Raw genomic sequence first — 23,088 nt, forward strand, 5'->3', positions numbered from 1 at the left:
ACAGTCAGATGTAGCAAACCTTCAAATTTGCATCTAGGTTGGAACAGCTGTGTAATTTTCTCCCAGATGTGTGTGGTATGGCATAACTTCCCAACTTTCTATTTTTGTCTAGGAAATGTCACTGATGTGTCAGAGAGGCTCACTCCCTCTTATAGGAAATCCCTAAAAGTTTGGGAAGCAAGATATTGTTGACTGTTATCTCCACTTCTTGATCGATTATCTTTGAGTATAACTTTGAGCACAAATATTACTTATAGGGGATAGCAGTATGTGACAAGATTTTTCTCCCTTATTTATTTGATATTTTCTCATTATTGGGGAAAGGGAGGGATTACTTCATTGATAGATTAGGGAGGAAAGCAAGAAATAATCAATAATATACAGAGAGTACAAGTCAACTAACAGAGGCATGAACCTTCCTCCCAGAAAGCTCTCTGACGAATTATCTGGCAAATACCAGGAGACTAGCCTTTAGTTATTGTTCTTATTGTCTTAAAGTTCCTTGGGATTCTTAATAGGAAATGTTAACTCAAATTCTGTGAGGAAGAAGGGAACAAATAATTAATATACAAAGATCGTGACAAAGGGATAAACCACATTACTTATTAATATAATTATTTATAAATGTGTGTGTGTATATACCAATATCTATCACAAGCAATATCAATTCATTTATACTCCTCAGGGTGAGAAAGGGGAGCATTTATATTACAAAATTCCAAGAAATAAAACATATCCTTATGCCTTTATAATGGACAGAGTTATGGAACTAATGCTAGGTGGCACAATGAATAGGGTCCTGGGACTGGAGTTGGGAAGATTCATGTTCCTGAGTTCAAATCTGGCCTTTGACAGTAGCTGTATGACTCTTGAGAAGTCACTTAAGCCATTTTGCCTCAATTTTCTCATTTATAAAATGAGTTGCAAAAGGGAATGCAAAACTACTCCAGTGTCTTTGCTAAGAAAACCCCCAATGATATCACAAAGAGTCAAACATAACTTGAAAGAGTTGGACGATGTAGAATTAGATTACTAGACACTATTAAAAATTCTGTATCAGTGAATTTTTTATAAGCCCTAATATGTTATTTCTTAGTATTAACATATAAAATGTTTAATGAAAGGTTAAACTATGACTCCTCCCAGTGGGATTTGAATTTGAAGAGGACTGAAGGTCTTAAGATAAAGAAAGGAAACTAACCTTAACAATAACCAAGTGAAGGGAAGATATTAGGAGATAATGGGGGTAGGGGTGGGGAGAGGGAATGGAGCCTTCATGGAACCTCCAAATTACATAGGTAACTTCTTATTAGACTTAAGTCTAGTATTACAACCTGCAGGGGACTTTTAGGAGAACGGGAAAAGGAAGAATGAGAAAAATTAAGCATTGTGAAAAGTCCCAAATTCCTCTCCCCAACTTCTATGCTTTCTTTGAAGCTTGGATGAAGTGTCGCTTCTTCCATGAAGCCTTCCCTGATCCCTTTACCTGGAAGGGATTTTTCCCCTTATCTGGGAAAATTCATCCAGGGCTTTATACTTCTCATGTGTACTTCATATATTCTAATCTGTATTGTATTTATTTATAGCCTGAAAGCTCCTTGATAACAAAACTAATATCTGGATTTTTAAAAGCTCCTCTAGAGTTTAGCATTGCACTTCACACACAGTAGACTCTTAGTAAGTGTTGATGCTACCATCGTGTTAATAAATTGTATGGTAGAAAACAGGCTCTTCAGGGAAAGTATAGGACTGCTATGTTTTATGAGGAGCAAAGAGAGAAAGAAAGGGAGGCTAAAACAAGGGCTAACGAAGAAAGGATTGATTCAGATGGAGTGTTGGGGTAACTTTACTAGCTGAGGTGTAACTTGAAGATACCAGGCAACACATCACAGGGAAAGAGAGTCATTACTGAATAGAAAGATGAATGCTCAATAAAAGACTTTGGTAATTTCCTAATTTTTCTTGGATCTGGAGTACCAAGTTCTGTGTGCAAACTGAATGGGAAACTTAGCCCTTGCATGCAGGAAACCATGTCCTTTCCTGTCACTATTTAACTTTCAACTATCAGTCTTAACATTTAGCCAGTTAGAGAATTGGCTTTAGATGCATTTATCAGGTTTTGAGCCTAGAGCTTAAAGCCATCCTCATTTGGGATGCTAAGCTTTTTATCTATTTTCCTCTCAAAAGCTCCACAGCTCACTTTAAAAGGCCATAGTGCCAGCTGAAAGACAAAAGAAATCTGAATACTTCAGTTCCAGTGACAAAAAAAGAAGGGTCCTGAGAATATCAGGAAAGTTCCAAATGTTAGAGAGAGTTCTTTCCTTATGAAAAAGAGTTTGGATTCAAAAAAATAGCCACTGTTTGACTCATCCAATAAACTGATTCAGATCACTGAATATTCTTGCAATTGTATAAGGTATTTAAAAAAAATATTTAAATAGTCTAAACTGTAGCTATACAGATTTTGAGTGTGCTTTGTTAGGTTGACTTACAGATGTTTTATGCATGTGTAGCTATTTTGAATGGGACTTCCTTTATAATTTTCTTCTGTGATTTTATCATTGCTGTAAAGAAATACTATTGTTTTATGGATTTATTTTGTATCTTGCTACTTCATTGAAGCTCTTTAATTATCTTAGTTTCTTTGCTGATTCTCTGGAGTTTTCTAGGTAAAACATTATGTCATCCTCAAATAGGGATAGTTTGTTTCCTCTTCCATTTTGTCTCTTAAACAAGACTTCCTCATTGGTATTGCTAGCAATTATAGAATCAAATCAAGTTTAATAGGTAAAAAAGCCATTATTGCTTTACTACTCTATTTATTGGGAAAGCTTCTAGACGTTTAACATGGAAAATAATATTAGCTGTTGGTTTTAGAAATGTATTTTTATGACATGAAAGTGACCATTCTGGCCTATTCCTTGAAGAGTTTTTAAACCAGTAGTTCACTTTGTCAAAGATTTTATTAACTGATTAGTTAATATGATTATTTAAGATCTGATATGATCTAAGGGTGATTAGTTATGGATCTGAGAGCTTATCTAGTCCAAATACTTCATTTTATATTGGAATCTAGGTCCAAAGAGCTTAATGTCTTCATTAAAACTGCTAAAAGGATAGGCACTTCTCTACAAATTTCTTACATATGTTTTCTTATACAACCTTATTCAATTCATTAATATTAACAAAGAAAAATTAATATAGACTGTCTTTCAGGATATAGAAATATCTTTGTTACTCACTATTAGATATATAATAGTATTTATTAAAACAAGATTCTCCTTGTAATACTGACTCAATTTAATTCAACAAATATCTATTAATCACCTGTTATGTACAGAGTACCAAGCTGGTGCTAAAGAAAACAAATGTTAGAATAGGTAAAATAAGATTTATTATATTATAGAACTTTGGTCTAGTTGATATTAACATGTTTTGTTATGATATACAATGATAAGTGAATTTAAAAAGTTATGAAAAAGGTGTTTTACAAGGTCTGGTAAGATGATGGCAGAACTATGATTAGAATCTATGTGACTTTAATGTCCCCTCTTCTACAACACCAATTTTACCCCCATGATAGGTAATTAAACAGAAAGAAAAACAATAAGCTATATTATATGGTACATTGTTAGTAAGATTATATATATATATATCATATATATATATTTTTTTTTAAATTTCTATCCAATACATTTTCATACTACTCTCTTCCCACTAGATTCCAGAAATCTTTACAATATCAAGTTTAGTGTGGGGTTTTTAGGGTACCAATTATACACACATAAGTACATCCCTTATCTAGCATCTTTTCTATCAACAGACCAGGCAGAAGTCATTAATAAAATAGTAAAGCATTTAATTAAACCAGAATAGCAAAGTAAAGAACAAGGGAAAAACAGTAGAATCATAGTCTTGCTTCTTCCCCTTCTCACATGCAGGATACAATTTTGCTCATACTCCTGCACAAGTGGGAACATTCCCAGATAATTTATGCTCATATTCCTAGCAATTGGCTATATCTGTCTTCTTCTGTACTTCATCTCCACAGCTGCCATTCCTCTTGGCCACTGAAACTATAGTTGGATGTTTCTCCACTGCACTGTTATTCCCCTGTATCAACTGCTGCTGAAGCTGCTTCTTTCTTAAAAGAAATGCTATTTTTTCTGTGACTGCTCCAGGACAGGATGCCTAGGGCCTAATCAACACATTTTCACCTCTTTTGTTAATCAAACCTGTCATAGCATAGCAATAACTAGGAAGCTCTCAAGACCTTTTCCACTTTATTGCTCTCCTTCCACTTACTTGGGTTGAGATGAGTGAATTGCTTTGAACTCACATCATGTCTGTGACATGAAAATTGCCTTGAATCCTCAAGGAATAACTCAGTAACACTAGTGAGATAGAGCCAAACTGTCTTGCATTCACGTTGCTGTGGAAAAGGTCCATGTCTTTCTTATTTCCTGATTAACTTTTGTAGTCTACTAGAGTAAATATGGACCTAGACTATCTGTCCAACATGTCAAACTAGTTTCCCATTTGCTTCTTAGAAATCCAAGTTCCATATCCCTCAAACCTAAACCTAAAAGTCAGAATATCCTTCATCCAAGTAAAGAAAGTATACTTATTATTGTGACCACTGAGGTCACAATTCCCCAAGAAGGATAACTATGTGATCGTACTTAACACAAACTATTTTTATGGTATACTCCAAGGTTTTTATTGCTTCTCCTGCTTTATGTCATCAGAACTGACTGGCAAAGAGGACAAGCCCATTTTTACAAGGAAAAGCCGTATTTAAACACACGTATACACAGAGCCAAAGTTATGACAGTTTACAGCTTCCAGGAGTCATTTAATTGGATCTGTCTTCATAACCAGCTTCAACTGGCTTGCAACAAGAACCATTACATAAAAAGTCAAAACTTGATTTGGAAAGAATATGTTAGCTTCCCCAGGAACTTGGTTTCGGTCCCACCTTCTATAAAGAGCACTGTATTTGGAGTCTGAGGACCCACTCTGACTTTACTATTTATGGTGTCTTTTCCTCTCTCCCCCCTCCAAAAAAAAAAAAAAAAAAAAAAAAAAAAAAAAACCTCTAAAGGGCAGAGAAATTATCTATGGCGTTTGTTCTAATAGAGTTACATCACTTGAAATAGATTGATTGATCTCTATTATACTTGCTATTATTCCCTTCATTTCCCACTGTTACCCAGATTTCCCTGTCCTTGAAAGAAATGAAAATTCTTTTTTTTTTTAACTGAAACATGGTAGGGTTAAAAATGCATTTGATTGTTGAATTTTTTTAAAGGGTGCAAAACTAAAGCAATCAATAAAACATAAAGATCTATAGTTGTTTATTTGATTAATTTTGTTGTAACTTTCTATTGCACTTTTCCTTTTTCTTACTGTAATTTCCTTTGCTCTAAGGATGGCTTAGGAGTTGAGCTGTGAATGTTTGAGCTCTTTCCTTTTAGACTGTTTATTTACCAGCTATCTGGCAAATAACCAAAAAATTGTGCAGCCTATCAAAATTCCACAAAATACTGTCCTTTCAAGCTCCACATCTCAGAGCTTGATTCAGTCAGTGCTTGACTCTATGTAAGAGAAAAACCTTCAAATTTAAGAGTCTGAATACCTGGACTTAATAATGGTCATGTCTCTCATAGACAATTTTTTGAAATTCATTTTCTTCATCCATAAAGTAGAGAGCTATTAGAAGAAAGTGATTTGAGTCTCTTAAAATGATTAGACTTATAAAGTATCCCCCTAAAATGTGAGCTTTTTGTTCCTACTGTTTTAATGATTCAGTAAGACTATTTCATATTACTAGGGGAAGCTGGGTAGTACAGTAGCTTGGGAGTCATGTAGATCTCTATTTATCTCTGGCCTCAGATATTTAATAGCTGTGTGACATTGGGCAAATCTCTTAACATCTGCTTCAGTTTCCTCAACAACAAAGAATTTTATATATTGCAATATATAATATATGTTATAATATTATATATTGCTATATAGCACTTAACTTCCCAAAGTTGTTGAGGTAGTAAATGAGATTATCATTGTAAGCACTTAAAACAACATAAGCAGTCTATAAATGTTGGTTCTCATCATCATCATTATTGTTGTTATATTTCTGAGCCCAAAAACCCCGCCCTGAGGTATAAATATTAAGTCTTATAGCTGAGTTCAGATAAACAATTATACAAGTACAGGTTTTGGCTGTCAGGTTTATACAATAGTTCATATTTTTAAAACATCTGGAGGTTACAGTGGACCACCAACTTGATATCAGTTAACAGTGTGATACATCAACCAAGAAAACTCATTCAGTCTTGGGCTACATTAAGAGAAAGTCCAGTAATGAGGGCCATGACAGTCCCACTGGACCTGTCTGACTCAGGCCACACTTTGGAATACTGTGCTCAGTTCTGGGTACCATATTTTAGGAAATACACTAACAAACTTGAAAATGCCCAAGAAAGGCAACCAAGATGAGTAAATATACAGGAGACCAGTACAAATGAGAATGAAAGAACAGAAGATGTTTATCCTGGAGAAGGAAGTGTTAGGGGAATATTTGAAGACCTATCAAATGAACTAGGAATTTTTTGTTTCATCTTTTTTAAAATTAATTTTATAATTATAACATTTTTAACAGTACATATGCATAGGTAATTTTTTACATTATTCCTTGTACTCCCTTCTGTTCCAAATTTTTCCCCTCCTTCCCTCCACCCCCTCCCCTAGATGGTGGGCATTTATTTCGTCTTAAAGAACAGAAGTGGGAGTAAACAAATCAGTTATCCTGGCTGATAGAAATTAGAAATCCCAAACGGTGGAAAGACAATTTGGCCAAATATTGACAACTTTCCTACTGAACTATGATTGTCCAAAAGCTTAAAGCTCAGCTTTGGGAGGAGGTAGGTTCTCCCTCATGTAGAGGTTTCTCAGGAAGTTGGTAGAGGATTTTGTTCCAGTACTGTTGTGGGTACAGTGGACTCTGGAGTCATCTCTAATACCATCTGTGTGACTTTTGGCACCTCACTTAGCTGTCCTGAGACACAAATTATTCAAGAATAAAACGATACTTGGACTAGGTGATCTCTGAGATTTCCTCTAGCTCTCTATCAGTCATCCATTGGCCTGGCCAAGTTGTTTGCTGGCCGGCCACGTGGTGTTGGGCTAGCTCTTGACCTCACTGAACTTCTGTTTCCTTATCCATAAAATGTGGAAGCAGTGGTTTCGATCTCAAATAGAGACCAGGCCACTAAACTATATATAAGTATCCCCAGAGGCCCACATATTGACTAACAAAACCACAACTTATTATTATCTATTTTGTCATATTTTTCTGGCTTTTCCATTTCCATTTTCATCTGTATTGTCATGTTTGACATCTTTGCTCTAGATAATCAGCTCTCAGACTTTTTGGTCTTAGAAACACATTCTCAAAAATTGTCGAGGATCTCAAAGATCTTTGGTTCGTATTGGTTACATCGATTGCCATTTTAGAAATTAAATTTCATTTCATTTAAATTGGCATTTTAGAAATTTAGAAAATTTTAAATTGTTAATTCATTTTTAAAAGTAATAATGAATTCATTGAATGTTAACATATTTTTATGAAAGATCACTATATTTTCTAAAACAAAAAATGAGTGAGAAGAGTGGTGTTGTTTTACATATTTTTGCAAATCTTATTCATATCTGGCTTAATAGAAGACAGCTGGATTTTTCTATCTGTTTCCATATTCAATCTGTTACAAACTGTTCTTTTGTTTAAGTATATAAAGAAAACCCGGCTTCACATAGCTATGTAGTTGAAAAAGGGAGGAATATTTTATTAGGCAAATCATAATATTTTAGCACAATCATGAAAATAATTATGACCTCAAGAAGACTCTCTCAGAGATACCTAGAACCATACTTTGACCACACATAGATCTATAGTATCTATAAAGTATCTTCTGTAATTGCTTTAAATTGTATATTTCTATGTTTCTATGATCATTCTCTATGACCCCTATGACCAGCTGTCCTGAGAAAAACAACAAAAAGTCCTTAATTTTTTTTTTGCATAATCTCAGTAGCATACAAGGATAAAAGTAAGTATCTATGTCTATAGCTGGACAGATGGATGAATGGCTAGGATTCAAGAGATCTGTAAGAGTCTTGACTTTTCCACTCACCATATCTAAGCTACTACATGCAGCCAGACCATATGCCCATCCAATAGAAATGCATTATTTTTTCTCTATCCTCACAGCCAAAGATAACACTTCACACTTTACTAAAAAAAAAAAAATTCATTCTCAATGAACTTCACTGTATACATTTTTTCCACCTCAAAAGCTTTCAACATCATTTCCTATTTTCAGGTCCTTAATTCCATCCTATCACGAAGAGGTAACCTTGCTCTTGGTCAAAATCAATCCTTCTATATGTATCTTTCTACCCTTCTTGTCATATTCTTACCCCCCCCCTCCAAAAAAAAAAAAAAAACTTCATAATCTTTAGGCTCTTCCTATCTATCTTTCCATGCTGTCTACTAAAATGCCTAAATCTCTCCAAAAAATAATAAAAATAAAAACTCATTACATTCCACCAATCCTGCAAGCTACTATTTTATATCTTTTTTTCCACAAACTCCTTGAAAGTTTTGCCCTTACTGCCTTCAGTTCTTTTCTTTTTTTTCTAAAATTTCTGTCTTCCAACTTCATTACTCAATTGAAACTGCCCTTTTTAAAGCCACCCATAATCTTTTAATTAATCTTATGACATTTTCTCAATTCTCATTTCTTTTTGACTTCTCATGACATTTGACACTATTTACTTTTCTGGATTCTCCTTCCTACCTAGTTATTGATTTTGTTTTGAATTTGAGTTTTTGTTTTGTTTTTGTTTTTTGGTGACAATATTCTCTCTCCTTGCTTCACACTTCTCTCCTCTCCTTTCTCTGCCCCTCCCTCCCTCCTTCCTTCCTTCTTTGTCTCTGTCTCTGTGTCTCTCTGTCTCTATCTCTCTATGTCTCTCTCCCTCTTTCTATCTCTTTCTCCATGTCTCTGTCTCTGTCTCTGTGTCTCTTTCTTTCTTTGTCGCTCTATGTGTCTCTCTTTCTTTTCCTCTCTTTCTCTCTCTCTCTTCTTCTCTTTTTCCTCCCCACTTCTTCCTTCTCCTCCTCCAATTTCTACGAAAACTCCTTTGTAACCTCCTTTCCTGGATCATCGTCTACAATATGCCTCCTAAATGTGACTGGGTTTGTCCCAGGCATATTTCTCTTCTCTCTCTACCCATATAAATGAATGACCTCAATAGCTCAAATAGATTTAATTATTATCAGCGTGCTGATGACTCAGATCTATATTCCTAGATCATATCAGTCTTCTGAGTTCTAATCTCTCATCACCAAGCACTTATTACATATCTCAAACCAAGTGTCCTAAAAGCATTTCAAACTTAACATATCCAAAACTGAACTTATTATTTTTCCCCAAAAATGCACCCTTCACCTAAACTTCTCATTTCAATTGAGGGTATCACAAGTTTTTCAGTCACTCACATTCACAATTTTAATATCACCTCATTCTTATGCATTCCAAACATCAACTCAGTTGCTAAATCTTGATTCTACCTCCATAACATCTGTCTCATCTGTTCCTTTTTCTTGAATCAAATTGCCACTAACCTAGTTCAGGTCCCTATCACTTCATACTTGGACTATATAACATTTACCTCCCTACATTAAAACTCTCCCCTCTCCACTCCATCCTTCACATAGCTACCTAAAGTAATCATGTAGACTTTCCTTCCCAGTTAAGGTCAGTAAATCCCCATTCTTTCTTTTATCAAACATAAATTCCTCATTTTGGGTTGCTGAGCCATTTCACTTGTGTCAGACTCCATTTGGGGTGGTCTTGGCAAAGACCCTGGAACGGTTTGTTATTTCCTTCTCATGTTCAATGTACAGATGAGGAACTGAAGCAAACAGGGTATTATGCCTAAGATCACATACTTGCCCAAGATCACACTACTGCACTTTACTCCCCTCCATTAACAATCCCATCTCTCTTTTAGAGTCCCTAATTTTCTCCAAGGGCTCAATTCTAGCACCATCTTTTCCAGGAGACCTTTGCTCCCAGTTTCTAATGCCTTCCTCCAACAAATTGTCTTGTATCTTTTTATTCACATCTATATCTGTAAATATGGTCTCTTCTTGCTAGACAGTAAGCTAAGTGAGAGCAGGAATGATTTTTGCTTTTGGGTTTGTACCCCTAACAATGGACACAATGTCTGGCCCACAGTAGCAACTTAATAAATATGATGACTGAGTGATTGTAAATTAGGGGATTAGAGTAGATCATGACTAAGGTTCCTTCCAGCTCTGCAGTTCTATAATTCTGAATTAGCCCTGCCACAGATGCTTCTTGACTCCGGTCATCAGTGGTTGAAATGAATGGAACAGAGCATGCATTAAATTGTGATTTGGGGCTCAGTATCAACTTCTCTAGGCCACAATCCAGGGTTTCACAAATCTTTGATAGCTGTTCATTTACTTACTTCCTTCAGCTTTACTTTAGTTTCCCCTTCTGGAACATCAACAATTCTTATCTGTAATCTAATGGAAAAGATGGAGTGGAAAAGAGTTCTTTTTAAGGTTCTTAAATTACAGATTTTTTTCACTTTAAGATATTTATGGAAAACGAGGCAAAACCAAATGTAGATGAATTTCAAACAGACCTGGAAAAGGTCAGAGAACAAAAGTGTTTTCAGCTAATTTGCTATGTGTTAATTCATCCTCTTCTGCTTTGTTAAATGATAATGATTTTATGTGATATTTTATTTATTTTGAGCTAATTTAATTATTTGTGTTTGTTCACATCTATTATGTATTTATTGAGTGCTTACAATATGTGCTCAAAGCAGTGTGAGCAAAGACAACAATGAACCTGAAAACAACATCAAAGGCAGATTTAAGTTAATTGCAATGAAAAATCCTGGCTCTGGAGAAAAGAATATGAAACACATATCTCTCCTAGAGAGAGGAAGGGGAAGGGGCTCCAGGTACAGAATATGACACACAATATAATCTGTGGCTGCTTTGTATGTTGCCTAAACGGTTTATATAAAGGAGGGTAAGATGAGGGGCCAAGAGTATATTAGGTGACTGTGATATATCTATATCTATGGCATCAATAAAGAATAACAAAGAGCTACAGGAAAGAATATATATTTCCCTGACCTCAAAGAACTTGCAATTTAGAAAAAAGGAAGAGCTAGATGACTACAATACAAAGCAGTGGGCCATCCTCTATGCTACTCAGAGAAAAGCAGGCTGAGAAGATAGGGCAAGATAAGTATACATAGAAAAATATTTTTTATTTTAAAAAATATCCTATTTTTAAATAGAAGGTTTTACCAATCATTATAGAATTCCTACTACTCTCAGTATATCTATTGTCAGTTATTCGGTCATATGTCAAGTACTGAGGTCAACTCTAGAAATTAAAGGGAAAAAAGGGCAAAAATGGTTTCTGACCTCAAAGAATTTATATTCAGATGGGGAAGACAATATGTAAATAATAAGCTATTTAGAAGAACTCAGCAGAGTTGAGAAAAGCTAATCCCAGAGGAAAAGAAAAAAGAAGGGGGGGAGTACCAGAAAAGGCTTATATTTGGAGCTTCATATCTCCAGATTTGCTGCAGACTGTTGATTTTTGTGGCCACGTCATTTCCCAAAGATTGTCTACTAAATTGTAGAATTCGATTCTTTATGGCAGAATGAATACTTAATTTGACAAAGTCACAGATCTGTGGATTATTAACCTGGTCTACTGACTAGTTGTGAGACCTTGTAAGTCACTTATCTACTCTAGCATCAGTAATGGTCTCATTCAGATATAAGATTCTAAGACGTGTTTGTATACATATATGCACATGTGCATACAGAAAGGCAGCGTTGAATGATGAATAGAGAGCAAGTCTTGAAGCCAAGAAGAGCTAGAGTCAGGTCCTAAATCTGACAAATACTGGCTGTGTGATCTTGCGTAGTTCACTAACTCTAAGTTACAGAGAAACAGTTGAAAGAGTTTCTTCACCAGGGATTTCCTACATTGGTGAAATTGTAGGTCCAGTCTGTAGCCCTAGGAATATGCAGTTTTAATTCCTGCAAGCTTACGGTACTTAAATACTATTTTAGGGGTGATATCTGAATACCTTGCCATGAGAAAAGCAGAGTTGAAGTAAGAAGTAGGAGTTGGAGTAGGAAATAGGAGTAGGAAGAAGAACTGGCATTTTTTATAATACTTTAAGGTTTGTAACGAACTTTATGAATATTATTTCATTTTATCCTCACAACAACCTTAGGAGGCAGGTGCTTTTGTACCCATTTTATAGATAAGGAAACTAAAGTAGGTAAGAGTGGGTGATTTGCCCATAACCACCATGCTAGAAAGTTTCTGGGGAGGAATTTGAATTCAGGTCTTCCTGATCTCAGGTCCAGTGATAGAACTCTTGCTACCACTAAAGAAGAAACCTCGCTGTGAAAGTAAACAGTGTTTTAGAGGCATTAAATGCATACCAGTTGGGCAATTCACATTTATAGTTCCCCGAGCATCTTCATTCTGGAGGAACTCAGCAACCTGATGAGATTTTTGCTATTGCAGAATACAGTGCCAACTCTAATGTCTCCCTGCCATATGTGAAGTGTGTCTGAGTTACAGCTGATGTGCATTCATTTCCTTGCCTGTTGGCTTTTAAACAGACTGAATAGATGATGCCGTTGTGTATTTGCCAAGGCACCGTAAGCAGTGCTGAAGGGAGAATGATGCTTCGGGAATCAGCAGAGGAAGCTGCTTGGGAAGACTGATTATCAGATGTAGAAGTAGAGAGGAAGAACCTGGGTAGCAGATATAGTCTCACAACAATTCAAATCTATAAATATTTGCCATGTGATAATGATGATAATTCACATTTATAGAATCTAAAGGTTCACAAATGCTTTGTTTCAATGTCTACTGTATGCAAAATGCCACCAGGGTCTTTCTTGACTTTCCCTGAATTGTCAGTGCTTTCCCTCCCCTGTTACTCAGTATTTTTATTTACTTTTCTGCATAAGTACTGTTTCCTCCTGATAGAAATAAACTCCATGAAGGTAAAGGTAGTTTCTGACAAAAATTAGATGTGTAATAAATATGTGCTGAATTGAATTGAATTGATTTGAAAGTAAGCATTATAGGGGATGGAAAATTTAATTCCTACCATCAAGAAACTTATAATTTTATAATAATTATAATAAAGAGATAAGACACTAGCATAAATAGCTGTAAGATAGAACAGAATAAAGGCATAAGTAAGGCATAAGGGGCTAGAATTCCAGGGACAGAAATACTTTTTACAGCTGAGAGGTTGAAAGGGTGGGCTAAGGAAATCTTCGTAGAAAAGGTGGTGTTTGAAATGGACTTTGAGTGTTAAATAGAAAATTCTGGCAGACTGAGATAGGAAAAGAAGGGAACTAGGAATTTCAGGAAATAAAGCAAAGGTATGGAAGCAGAAATGGACAGAATATGATCATAGGACATCAATGCATTAGCGTGGCTGCACCATAGAATAATGAAAAGGCAGGTTCAAATAAGACTGAACAGGTCCTAAATTGTCAAGCTAAGAGTTTGTGTTTATTCTGTAGGCACTCTAACCTAAGAAACTGTCATTAAACTGACACAGCTTGGGGTAATTTGTCAAATGGCCACTGGAGGGAAGCAGGGAGCCAGAGACAATGTCCCCACCTGCATAAGACATAACATCTCCACCTGTATAAGGTTTAATGCCTTGTGTTTTGTCATTGTTGTACATGTTACTGAACCTCAACATGAACACATTTTCTAATATGTATATGATTTTTTTAACAATACCAGAATAATATACTCTAATTAGAGCTCTCCTTTTCCTTCCTACTCTCCTCTCTTATATTGTAAAATACAATCAGCATTTATTAAATGTCTACTGTATATCAGCCAGTGTACTGTGGCTGAGGATACAAATATAAATATGCAAATATAAAAAACAAAGCATACCCTTACTCTCAGGAAGTTTCTAAAATAACCATTATATAATTTATGGGTCAGTCAATAAATATTTATTAAGCACCCACTATGTGTAAGACACTATGCTTACTGCTGGGGATAAAAGAATAGCAAAAATAAAGGAAAAAAAACAAAAAAGCAGTCATTTCCTACTCTCAGAGAGCTCATAGTCTTACGGGGGAACAATGCAGGACCAACTATGTACAAAGAAGCCATATACTGGATAACTAGAAGAAAAACACCAGAATTAAAGGGAATTGGGAAATACTTCCTGGAAGAAGGGATTTTAGCTGGGACTTGAAGGAAGTCAAAAAGATGGACACGAGAGGGAGATAATTCCAGCCATGGGGAACAGCCAGTAAAAATTCTAGGAGTCAGGAGATGGATTTTTGTGTGAGAGAGAGCAAAGAAGTCAGTGTCAATAGATAGCGGAGTATATGGATAGAGGCAAGGATGTAAGGTATAAAGAGACTGGAAAGGGAAGGTGCCAGTTATGAAACGGTATTTAGTGAATTGAGAACATCCTTTGGAGCCAGGTAGTCCAACCTCTGACATATAATGGTTGGTGACTCCAAGTAATCATTTAACCTCTCATTGCTATAGCAACTTTAAAACTGGAAGTTACAAAAGAAGATGTAATCCTGCATGGGTAGAGGGTTAATTATGCCAGTGAAATTGCAGGTCTAGTCCATAGCTCCAATTTCTGTGTGTGTGTGTGTGTGTGTGTGTGTGTGTGTGTGTGTGTGTGTGTGTGTGTGAACTGGGGTTCCAAGTGATAGAGCTGAAAAGTATTGTGTCTGAAGTCAAATTTGAATTCAGGTCCTCTTGACTCCAAGGCTAATGGATCCATTGCCCCCACTTAGCTGCTCCACCTATATGTTTTAGACATGTGCTCTTAACCGAGAAAATTACTATGAAGATTTTTTCAGTTTCCTGCTTTTCTGCTAATTTTAAAGATTATTTTTGTTTGTGAAAAACTTTTTTTTAGATTTACATCAAAAAGAAATGTCTATTTGACCTTCTGTGAACTTCTCTATCTCCTGTTTTGTCATGAACTCATCTTCCGTACATAGATCTGACAGTTAATTTCATCCTCACTCAACTAATTTGCTTCTGATATCACCTTTTCTGGCAAGACATTTTTATCTGGATATTTTGCCATCACTCAAAACTCAACAGATCTGAAAGCAAATTTATTTTCTCCAAATCAGTTCTTCCTTTAGACTTCCCTGCTGCTATCACTGGTGCTTTTACTTTCTAAATCACCCAGACTCAAAGTCTGGTAGTCATTCTTAACTCCTCCTCCTCCTCTTCTTTTTTCCTCCTTCTCCACTCAGCTAACAGGTTCCATTCCTATTGTCTCAGATGTGTCCTTTCCATCCCTACGGAAACCATAAACCTAAAATTCCACATTAATTCCCTCTAGTCTTCCCTCCTGAAATCCATCCTACATACTACTGTCAGATTACTCTTCTTCAAACACTTGTTTATATGTCCTGAGCTGGGGCAAAGAATACTCTGCTTGAATATGTACTGAGTAAGCATAATTATCAATCAGTAGATTTGATCTGGTTCCTAATTTGGTCTGATGTTTCTTACCCTCCTGGCTGTGTTTTTAAACTGGCTCTGATACTTATGAATTATGTGACCATAAACAAATTAGTTAATTACTCTGAGTCTCAGTTTTTCATTATTAGAATGAGAAAAATATATTCTATATTATCTCCCTTATAGGGTTGTTTTAACCATCAGATGACATTATATGTGGTATCATGCAAAGTTCTCTATAGTATGGTTTCCAACTTCCAGCTTTATATTAAGTTACTGAAATTATATATTTTCTACATTCTTGCTTAAGATTAACTATTTTCCATCCCCCATTTTCATATTGCTCCTAATCTCCAAGTTTTAAGCCAAGACTCATACCTAGGTCTTTACAATACAAGCTTCCACTGTCTGAATTTCTCTCACTTTGTACTATACAGATATATTATCAGCCTATATATAGTTTATGTAGATTATTGGTAACCTAGTACTTTGTGGGGTAAAATATTTAATTTAGAGCTAATGTTGTATGTGGATTGATTATGACTTGCCCATGGGCAGGCAGTGTTGGATTAACCCATATAGTGTCAACCCATGGCCCACCTGCAAACCCTGCAGAATGAAACCAAAAATAGATTGAAATATAACTGGGAAATATTTAACAAAATAAATAAAAATAGAATATATATATACAATGCTAATATGTGGATTTCTAAGCCAATATGCCGCTCTCAGGATTCTTTATGTATGGTATTTATTCATGTTTTGACCATTGATCTACTGGATATCATGTTACACCTAAGACTACACTACACCAATTTTTTGACACAATCTAGGTGACCATGATCAAATCTTTTAATTTCTCTGAGCCATTTCTTCTCTGTAAAAGGAGGAAAATAATCATCATAAAACCTACAGCATACATTTGTTGTTAGTCTCAAAGGAAATAATATCATGTGAAGCATATGAAAATTTTAAAGTGCTATATATCAGTTATCATTTCATATAAATAATGAAATGATCATTGTAAAGTGAGGTTTTATTCTGGAACACCCCACTCCATTGTGAATAAGGAGCTGCTGCTTTAAGTTTTTTTGATTTTAAGAAGCCTAGCATATATCAAGAAGACATCATTTTTCCACATAGAACTCCTACACCAGACACCACATAGAGATTAGCAAGTACAACACAGAAATTAGAATAGCAGTGGAATCACCCCGTAATTCACAGAAGGGGAATAGTGATTATGTCCATGACTGCATACCCCCCCATTCCAGTCCCAAAATATTCAGAGTAAGGTACAGATCACAAAGAACCAAGGGAGTAAATGTAGTTGTAAATTCAAGGGGATCCCTGAGAATGGGTGGGGTATGACTCAGGCAATGGAAGGGTATAATTTATTCAGAAGTCAGTGATAGACTGGTTTCCAGTGTTCCCATTAGTGGAGGTGAACAGAATGGCTTGTTTTTCCTACTGATTTACTTCTCTCGCCTTAGGCTTTAAACAAACAACCATCAAAAATCTGCTGTTTGCCGAGCATTATAATTCTGGGTGAGATGCCAAGTTTAGCCAGGTAAAATCTCAGCCCCCTCAGAGCCAGCAATCTAGTTGGGAGTTAAGACATTGTCATGTGTGACATGATACAGTCAGCCAGTCAGTCAATAAGCATTTACATGATAAGTATATTTAAAAAGTACAAAAGCAAGTATTATGTAAGGTCTGAAGATGAAGGTCATTATCAACTGAATTAGGGAAGACTTTGCAAAGGAGGTGGTATATGGGCTTTGAGGGAATGGAGGTGGGGGGAGGTAGAAATTCAGCAGGCAAAGAGTAAGCAAGAGGATGTTCCAGACATAAAGAGAGTATCAATCAAGTCACAGGCAAGAAACTGCAGTATTTGCTTTGGGGTAGAAAGTAATACAGGGTACTGAGAGCACAAAGCACATGAAGTAGAATAAAATGAGATCAGATTAGGTCGAGAAGGTGACCACAGATGGGAATTCCTCTTTTTCCTATTAGTCACTTATATTTGCCAATTGTAATTGTTAGCAAAATTATTCTCTTAAGGCATGAATCTGACCATGGCACTGCCCTCAATAAACTCAATAAACTCCACTGGTTCCCCACTACCTCAAAGGTCAGATAAATCCCTCTGCTTTACATGAAAAATCATTTGCAACTTTGCTTCAACCTGCCCTTACAGTCTTGATCCATATTGCTCCTCAGCTCTGCATCTTCCATCTCTGGCCATCATTTCTCTGGCTTTCTCCTAGATCTCTCAACCTCTATCTCTTAAAATCATTAACTTCCTTCAAGATTCAGGTCAGATTTTACATGAAGATTTTCCATATCCTTCAGTTTCCAAAGCCCCTCAATTATATTTTATTTATTTTGGACCCTCCATATGTTGCCTTTTCAGGCTAGACTGGAAATTCCTTGAGGGCAGAGACGGCTTGACTTGGGTTTTTATATTCTGAGTGACTAATCAAGGCCTGGCATATACTAGCCACTTAATAAATGCTTATTGATTGCTTGATCCTACTTTCCTTGTCTACCAGGATAATGCCAGATATGGAAAATGAAAAGATCCCAATTTTTCCTAATATATATCTGAAAAGCAGTGGCCTGGAGAAAATATTAGATGGTTCTAAAAGCTAACGTTAGCTTTAAAAAAAAATTACCCCGTTCTTATTCTCCAATTTTGTGTAAATCTCTCTGCAGCAACATAACACATGTTGGCAAGGGACCAGAGTCAACAATGCTGTTTTCCTATTTATCTGGAGCATGACACACAAACTCCTCTGGCTTCCAAGGTCAGAGTTATTAGTGGTTATCTGCACCATAGGGTCAGCTTGTTCACACAGGAAACCTAGATTATTTGATGCACTAATAGAACATAACTTCCTTCCTAAACACGTCTCTAGGACTCCTCTTGTTTGATTTGAAATGCCCTGTTTCACCTAAGGCCTTGAAGCTTTCTTCCCCTTAGGGAATGAATATCCTTATATACCCTTGTTATTTCTGGAGGGATAGGAAGGGGTAATGATACTTTTTTATGTTTTATCAGGAAATAAGGTGGAAGTAATTAGAAGAGAACTTGCTCTTAGACTCCCAAGATCTAGTTTCCTATCTGGGTTATGCCGAGGATTAAAAGTATGATATTGAGCACCCTCACCAAGCTTCAGTTTCTGAAAACAAAATTATTCCAAGAGTTAAGAGTTCTATAAGCTCCCTTCCCAATCTAAAGTCCTCTGATTCTGCACCCAGTGCCAGATTTCTAACCAAATTCTCATGACAAAAGTGAATTTTTCAATAGGAGATAGTCATGAGGATTAAAGATATTCCTGGACAATTGAGAATGGCCAAAAGGGGGAAGATCAGCAGCTACTTTGACATATATTGCATGGATGGATCACATTTTTCATCAGGCACTGACTCAATCCTACCCCCATGTCTTAAATCCACATATCATCTCTTTCACAAATAAGAACAAGAACCAGCTACATCCAGAAAAGGAACACTGGGAAATGAATGTAAACTGTTATTTTTACCTTCTGAATCCAATTCTTCCTGTGCAACAAAAAATTTGGTTCTACACACATATATTGTATCTAGAATATACTGTAATATATTTAACATATATGACTGCTTGCCATCTGGGGGAGGGGGTTGGGGGAGGAAGGGAAAAAATCTGAATAGAAGTAAGTGCAAGGGATAATGTTGTAAAAAATTACCCATGCATATGTACTGTCAAAAAAATGTTATAATTATAAAATAAAATTAAAATTTAAAAAAAAAAATAAGAACAGGATTTGGAGCTCCTGATGTCCAGGAAAAAGATAAGGTTGCAAAGCAAATACTGTGGACACACAGACAATTTGCCATTATGTAAGAGCTCATTACATAAGGTGAAAACTGTTGAGCTGTGTTTGGGCTGAAGCCATGGGGTATATGTTATAGCCATTTGTATTCATAGTCTATCCCCCTACAAGACTATTAATTCTATAAAAGTAAGATCTATGTTTTCATTGACTTTGTTACTTCCCTAAAACCTTCACACAGTAAAGACTTAAATGTGTATTTAATTGAATTGGAATGAATCTGGGGAATTTAACATATCTGAAATCTCCATTGAAGTTTTATCCCTCCTCCCCGCACACCACATTTCTACCAACAGCAATGAACTTATCAGTTTCCTAAGTCTATGATGGAATGTAGCTGACCCCATATTACTGGCCATGTTGCCCTTTGTCTATTTAAATGCCAGGTCCCAGTCTTTTATAGAATCCCTAGATACCCCAATAGCACTGTTTATCTGTGCACTAACAATGTAGGATTTAGAGGCTACACAACTGCACACTCTCTATGTTTGCATACCTACATTTAGCTAAATGTTGTCTCTCTCTCAGACACTTCCTTCCCTTTAACTGGTCATTTTAATCAGGATTTACTCAAATAAAACGAGTAGAGGATTCCACAGAAGGGATGTCTATCCCTGGAATGTATCCATCAAAGGATAAACTATCAACCTATCATTAAAATGGCAATATAGGATCAAATATAATGAACATAACTTATCCTGTATATTGATCATCATTTGATCTTGTTGTTGCCGTGTACAAGAATTAACTTCTTAAAAGAAAGATGTAATAGGTGGTTATGATGCTAACCCTAAGTACCCTTTCTCGGACTCACTATATTCTGACTCTCTTGTGCATTAAATCCTGGTATTATGTCCAGGGAAAGAAAGAGTGATAAAAATGAGGCAATGGGAGAGATGTCCTCACAGAGTGTTCTTCGAATGAGGTGGACATCCCTGATCTCCCTCCTCCCTGACTGGGCTGTGGTGAGTGGGTACAGTTCTTGGGTTCCATCTCCATGTGGCTCTCCCTGGACATCATGATTAAGTTCCTGGGGGCAGATGGCAGGGCAATGCAGAAGAGAGCAACATCAAAAATTCAGGACAAACTGACATATTGTGGCTCTAGCAGAGAGACAGGATGAGGTTCCTCATTCAGGGGGCAATGATGCATGAAGATGTCATGGTAGCAAATAAGGAGTGGGGACCATTAAGCCTCTGTAGTAAGGGAAAGAGATTGAGGAAAAGCAATTAAGAGCTGTGAGAGAAACAAGTGAATAAGTCAATAGACTTTTTATACTAATTGAACCAAAGACTTTGTGCTTTTCTAAGTATGGGCTTCCAGTGACACAGACTGTATTTTTTTTTAAAGAAGGCCCTTCTCAGATGGTGGCAAAGAGAAAAAAGGCATATATACTTAGATCCCACTCATGGAGGCTGGATTTTTCCAATACTTCACCTTACTCTTTCACTCTCTACCCAAGAAGGACTGACCATCCCATAAAACTTAACCAAAAGACCTTGACTCTTTAGACATTGAAATTTTAAATTTCTAAGCCAAATGTCAGCCAAGCAGGATACCTGCTCTGATTCATGATTTTATATTTCTCAAATTATCTTTACATGTTTTTTTTAGATCTATCATATGTATAAAATATGTGAATATCCTTCAAGCCCTTGGCAGAAATGAAATAAGTGGAATTTTTAGCATCCTCTCTCTCTTCCTCATTGTTCCCTTTCCTCCCTCCTGGGTATATCACTACTTCTGTTCTCACCTTGGACAAGGGTTCTTAAATCTGTAAATATAAAATTGTAAGGAGTCCCTGAGCATTAAAAGGAAAAAAATACATCTTTATTTTTTATTAACTTTTTTGTTTTCTTGATAATGCTGTGTGTTTTGTGTATTTAAAAACATTCTGAGAAGGGGTATATGAGCATCTGTAGGCAACCAAATGGGTCATGAAACCATCAAAAAATTAAGGATTCCTTAGAGTCCAAATCCTAGCCTGTACTCCCTTCCTTTGATATCTTGCTCTCAATTGAGTGTCTATAATTCCCTATAAAGTGTTCACTGATAACTAATTCAGGTAGTCCCAAAGGCATAATCTAATCACCTTACCTTAATACTTGCATTTTTTCCGGGGACTGTTAAGGAGGAAAGCCTCCTTAAGAACCAAAGAAATAAAGTTGTAAAATAGCTCCAGAGGCCACAGAGAGGCAGAGTAAATAAGAGTGCTTGAGTAGGGAATCTGGACCCAAGTCTCAGCTTTGCCACTTACTAGCTACATGACCTTGGCCAAGCCATTTAACCTCTCCAGACTTCAGATTCTTTCATCTGTAAAATGAGTATATGGAACAAGATGATTTCCAAGGTTCCTGCAAACTCTGAGTCCCTGATCCTGGAGTAGGGCTGATCTTTAGGCCAAACATTTGTGCCAAGAAATCTCTCAAGTCATAACACATCACAATGAGTAGTGGTTAGAACAGGTCCTACCACCAAACTCTTGCTGTCTATTAGGTTGATGCCTTTCCTAGGATCTGAGCAAAATTTCATCTGTGAGGCAACTCTGATACATGAGAAAGAACACTGGACTCAAAGACAATAGACCTGTATTCAAATTCTGAATCCTATCCTTCCTAGCTGTGTGACTCTGGGCAAGTCATTGTGAACTTCTCCAAGTTTCAATTTTATCATCTATAAAATAGGAGGGATACTTGTGTGAAAATGTTAACTAATAGACTTATACAAACACTCATATAAGCAGATGCATACTGTATAAGTGGCTGTTGCTGATTCAAAATTTTACAAACTCCAAATTAATGTGTTTTTCTTTCTCCTTTTTGTTTCCTTTTCTCCAGGAACGAGTGGAATATCTCTTTCTCATCATTTTTACAGTGGAAGCATTTTTAAAAGTAATAGCATATGGACTTCTCTTTCACCCCAATGCTTACCTCCGCAATGGCTGGAATTTACTAGATTTTATAATTGTGGTAGTAGGGTAAGTAACCCCCACTCACACCCACACACCTACCTTTTTTTCTTCTCTCTCTCTTCTCCTGTTTCTTTTTGATTGGTCTGCCACTGCATTGGGTTTCTGAGTAAAAATAATGCTCAATAGAAATCACTTGGGCACATCATTTAACCCTAATTGCCTTATCAAAAAAAAAAAAAAAGGCAGGTGATAATATATATATTCATATTACATACCCCTTAAGGTTACTGTGAGGAAAGTACTTTGTAAAGAAAGTACTTTATAAACCTTAAATTGCTAAATAAATATGAGTTATCATAGTCTTGTCAGTCTACATACCTGCACATACTTGCTAACATGTGGGAACCTATAGTGTGTAGATGAGTCAAGAATGTATTATTTGTACACAGTTATTAAATCCATTTTCAAATTATGTACATAAGTGGTTTCCCCTAAACCATGGATTTATTTATTTTTTTCCATTATACTAGACATTTTTGGTAATCTATTGATTCTCATGAAGTCCTCGGAATAATGTTTTGAATGCATAAAATAAAACACATAAAACTATAAAGGAAACTAATTATATTAAAATCTTCATAGATCCCAAAATAAGAGCATCATAAGAGCA

General features: G+C 36.0%; 1 protein-coding gene and 1 long non-coding RNA gene across 2 annotated transcripts in view; one reads left to right on the top strand and one right to left on the bottom strand.

Annotated features, from left to right (window-relative positions):
* The window catches only part of CACNA1C (calcium voltage-gated channel subunit alpha1 C), a 799,944-nt gene that overhangs the window by 433,031 nt on the left and 343,825 nt on the right, over positions 1 to 23,088 (top strand). The window contains 1 exon segment of the mRNA XM_074269400.1: positions 22,345 to 22,484. Coding sequence (XP_074125501.1) covers positions 22,345 to 22,484 — 140 coding nt within the window.
* The window catches only part of LOC141543715 (uncharacterized), a 69,196-nt gene that overhangs the window by 43,488 nt on the left and 2,620 nt on the right, over positions 1 to 23,088 (bottom strand). The window lies entirely within an intron of this gene.

This window comes from Sminthopsis crassicaudata, chromosome 5, assembly GCF_048593235.1.
Source record: "Sminthopsis crassicaudata isolate SCR6 chromosome 5, ASM4859323v1, whole genome shotgun sequence".
NCBI classification, from domain to species: Eukaryota; Metazoa; Chordata; class Mammalia; order Dasyuromorphia; family Dasyuridae; genus Sminthopsis; species Sminthopsis crassicaudata.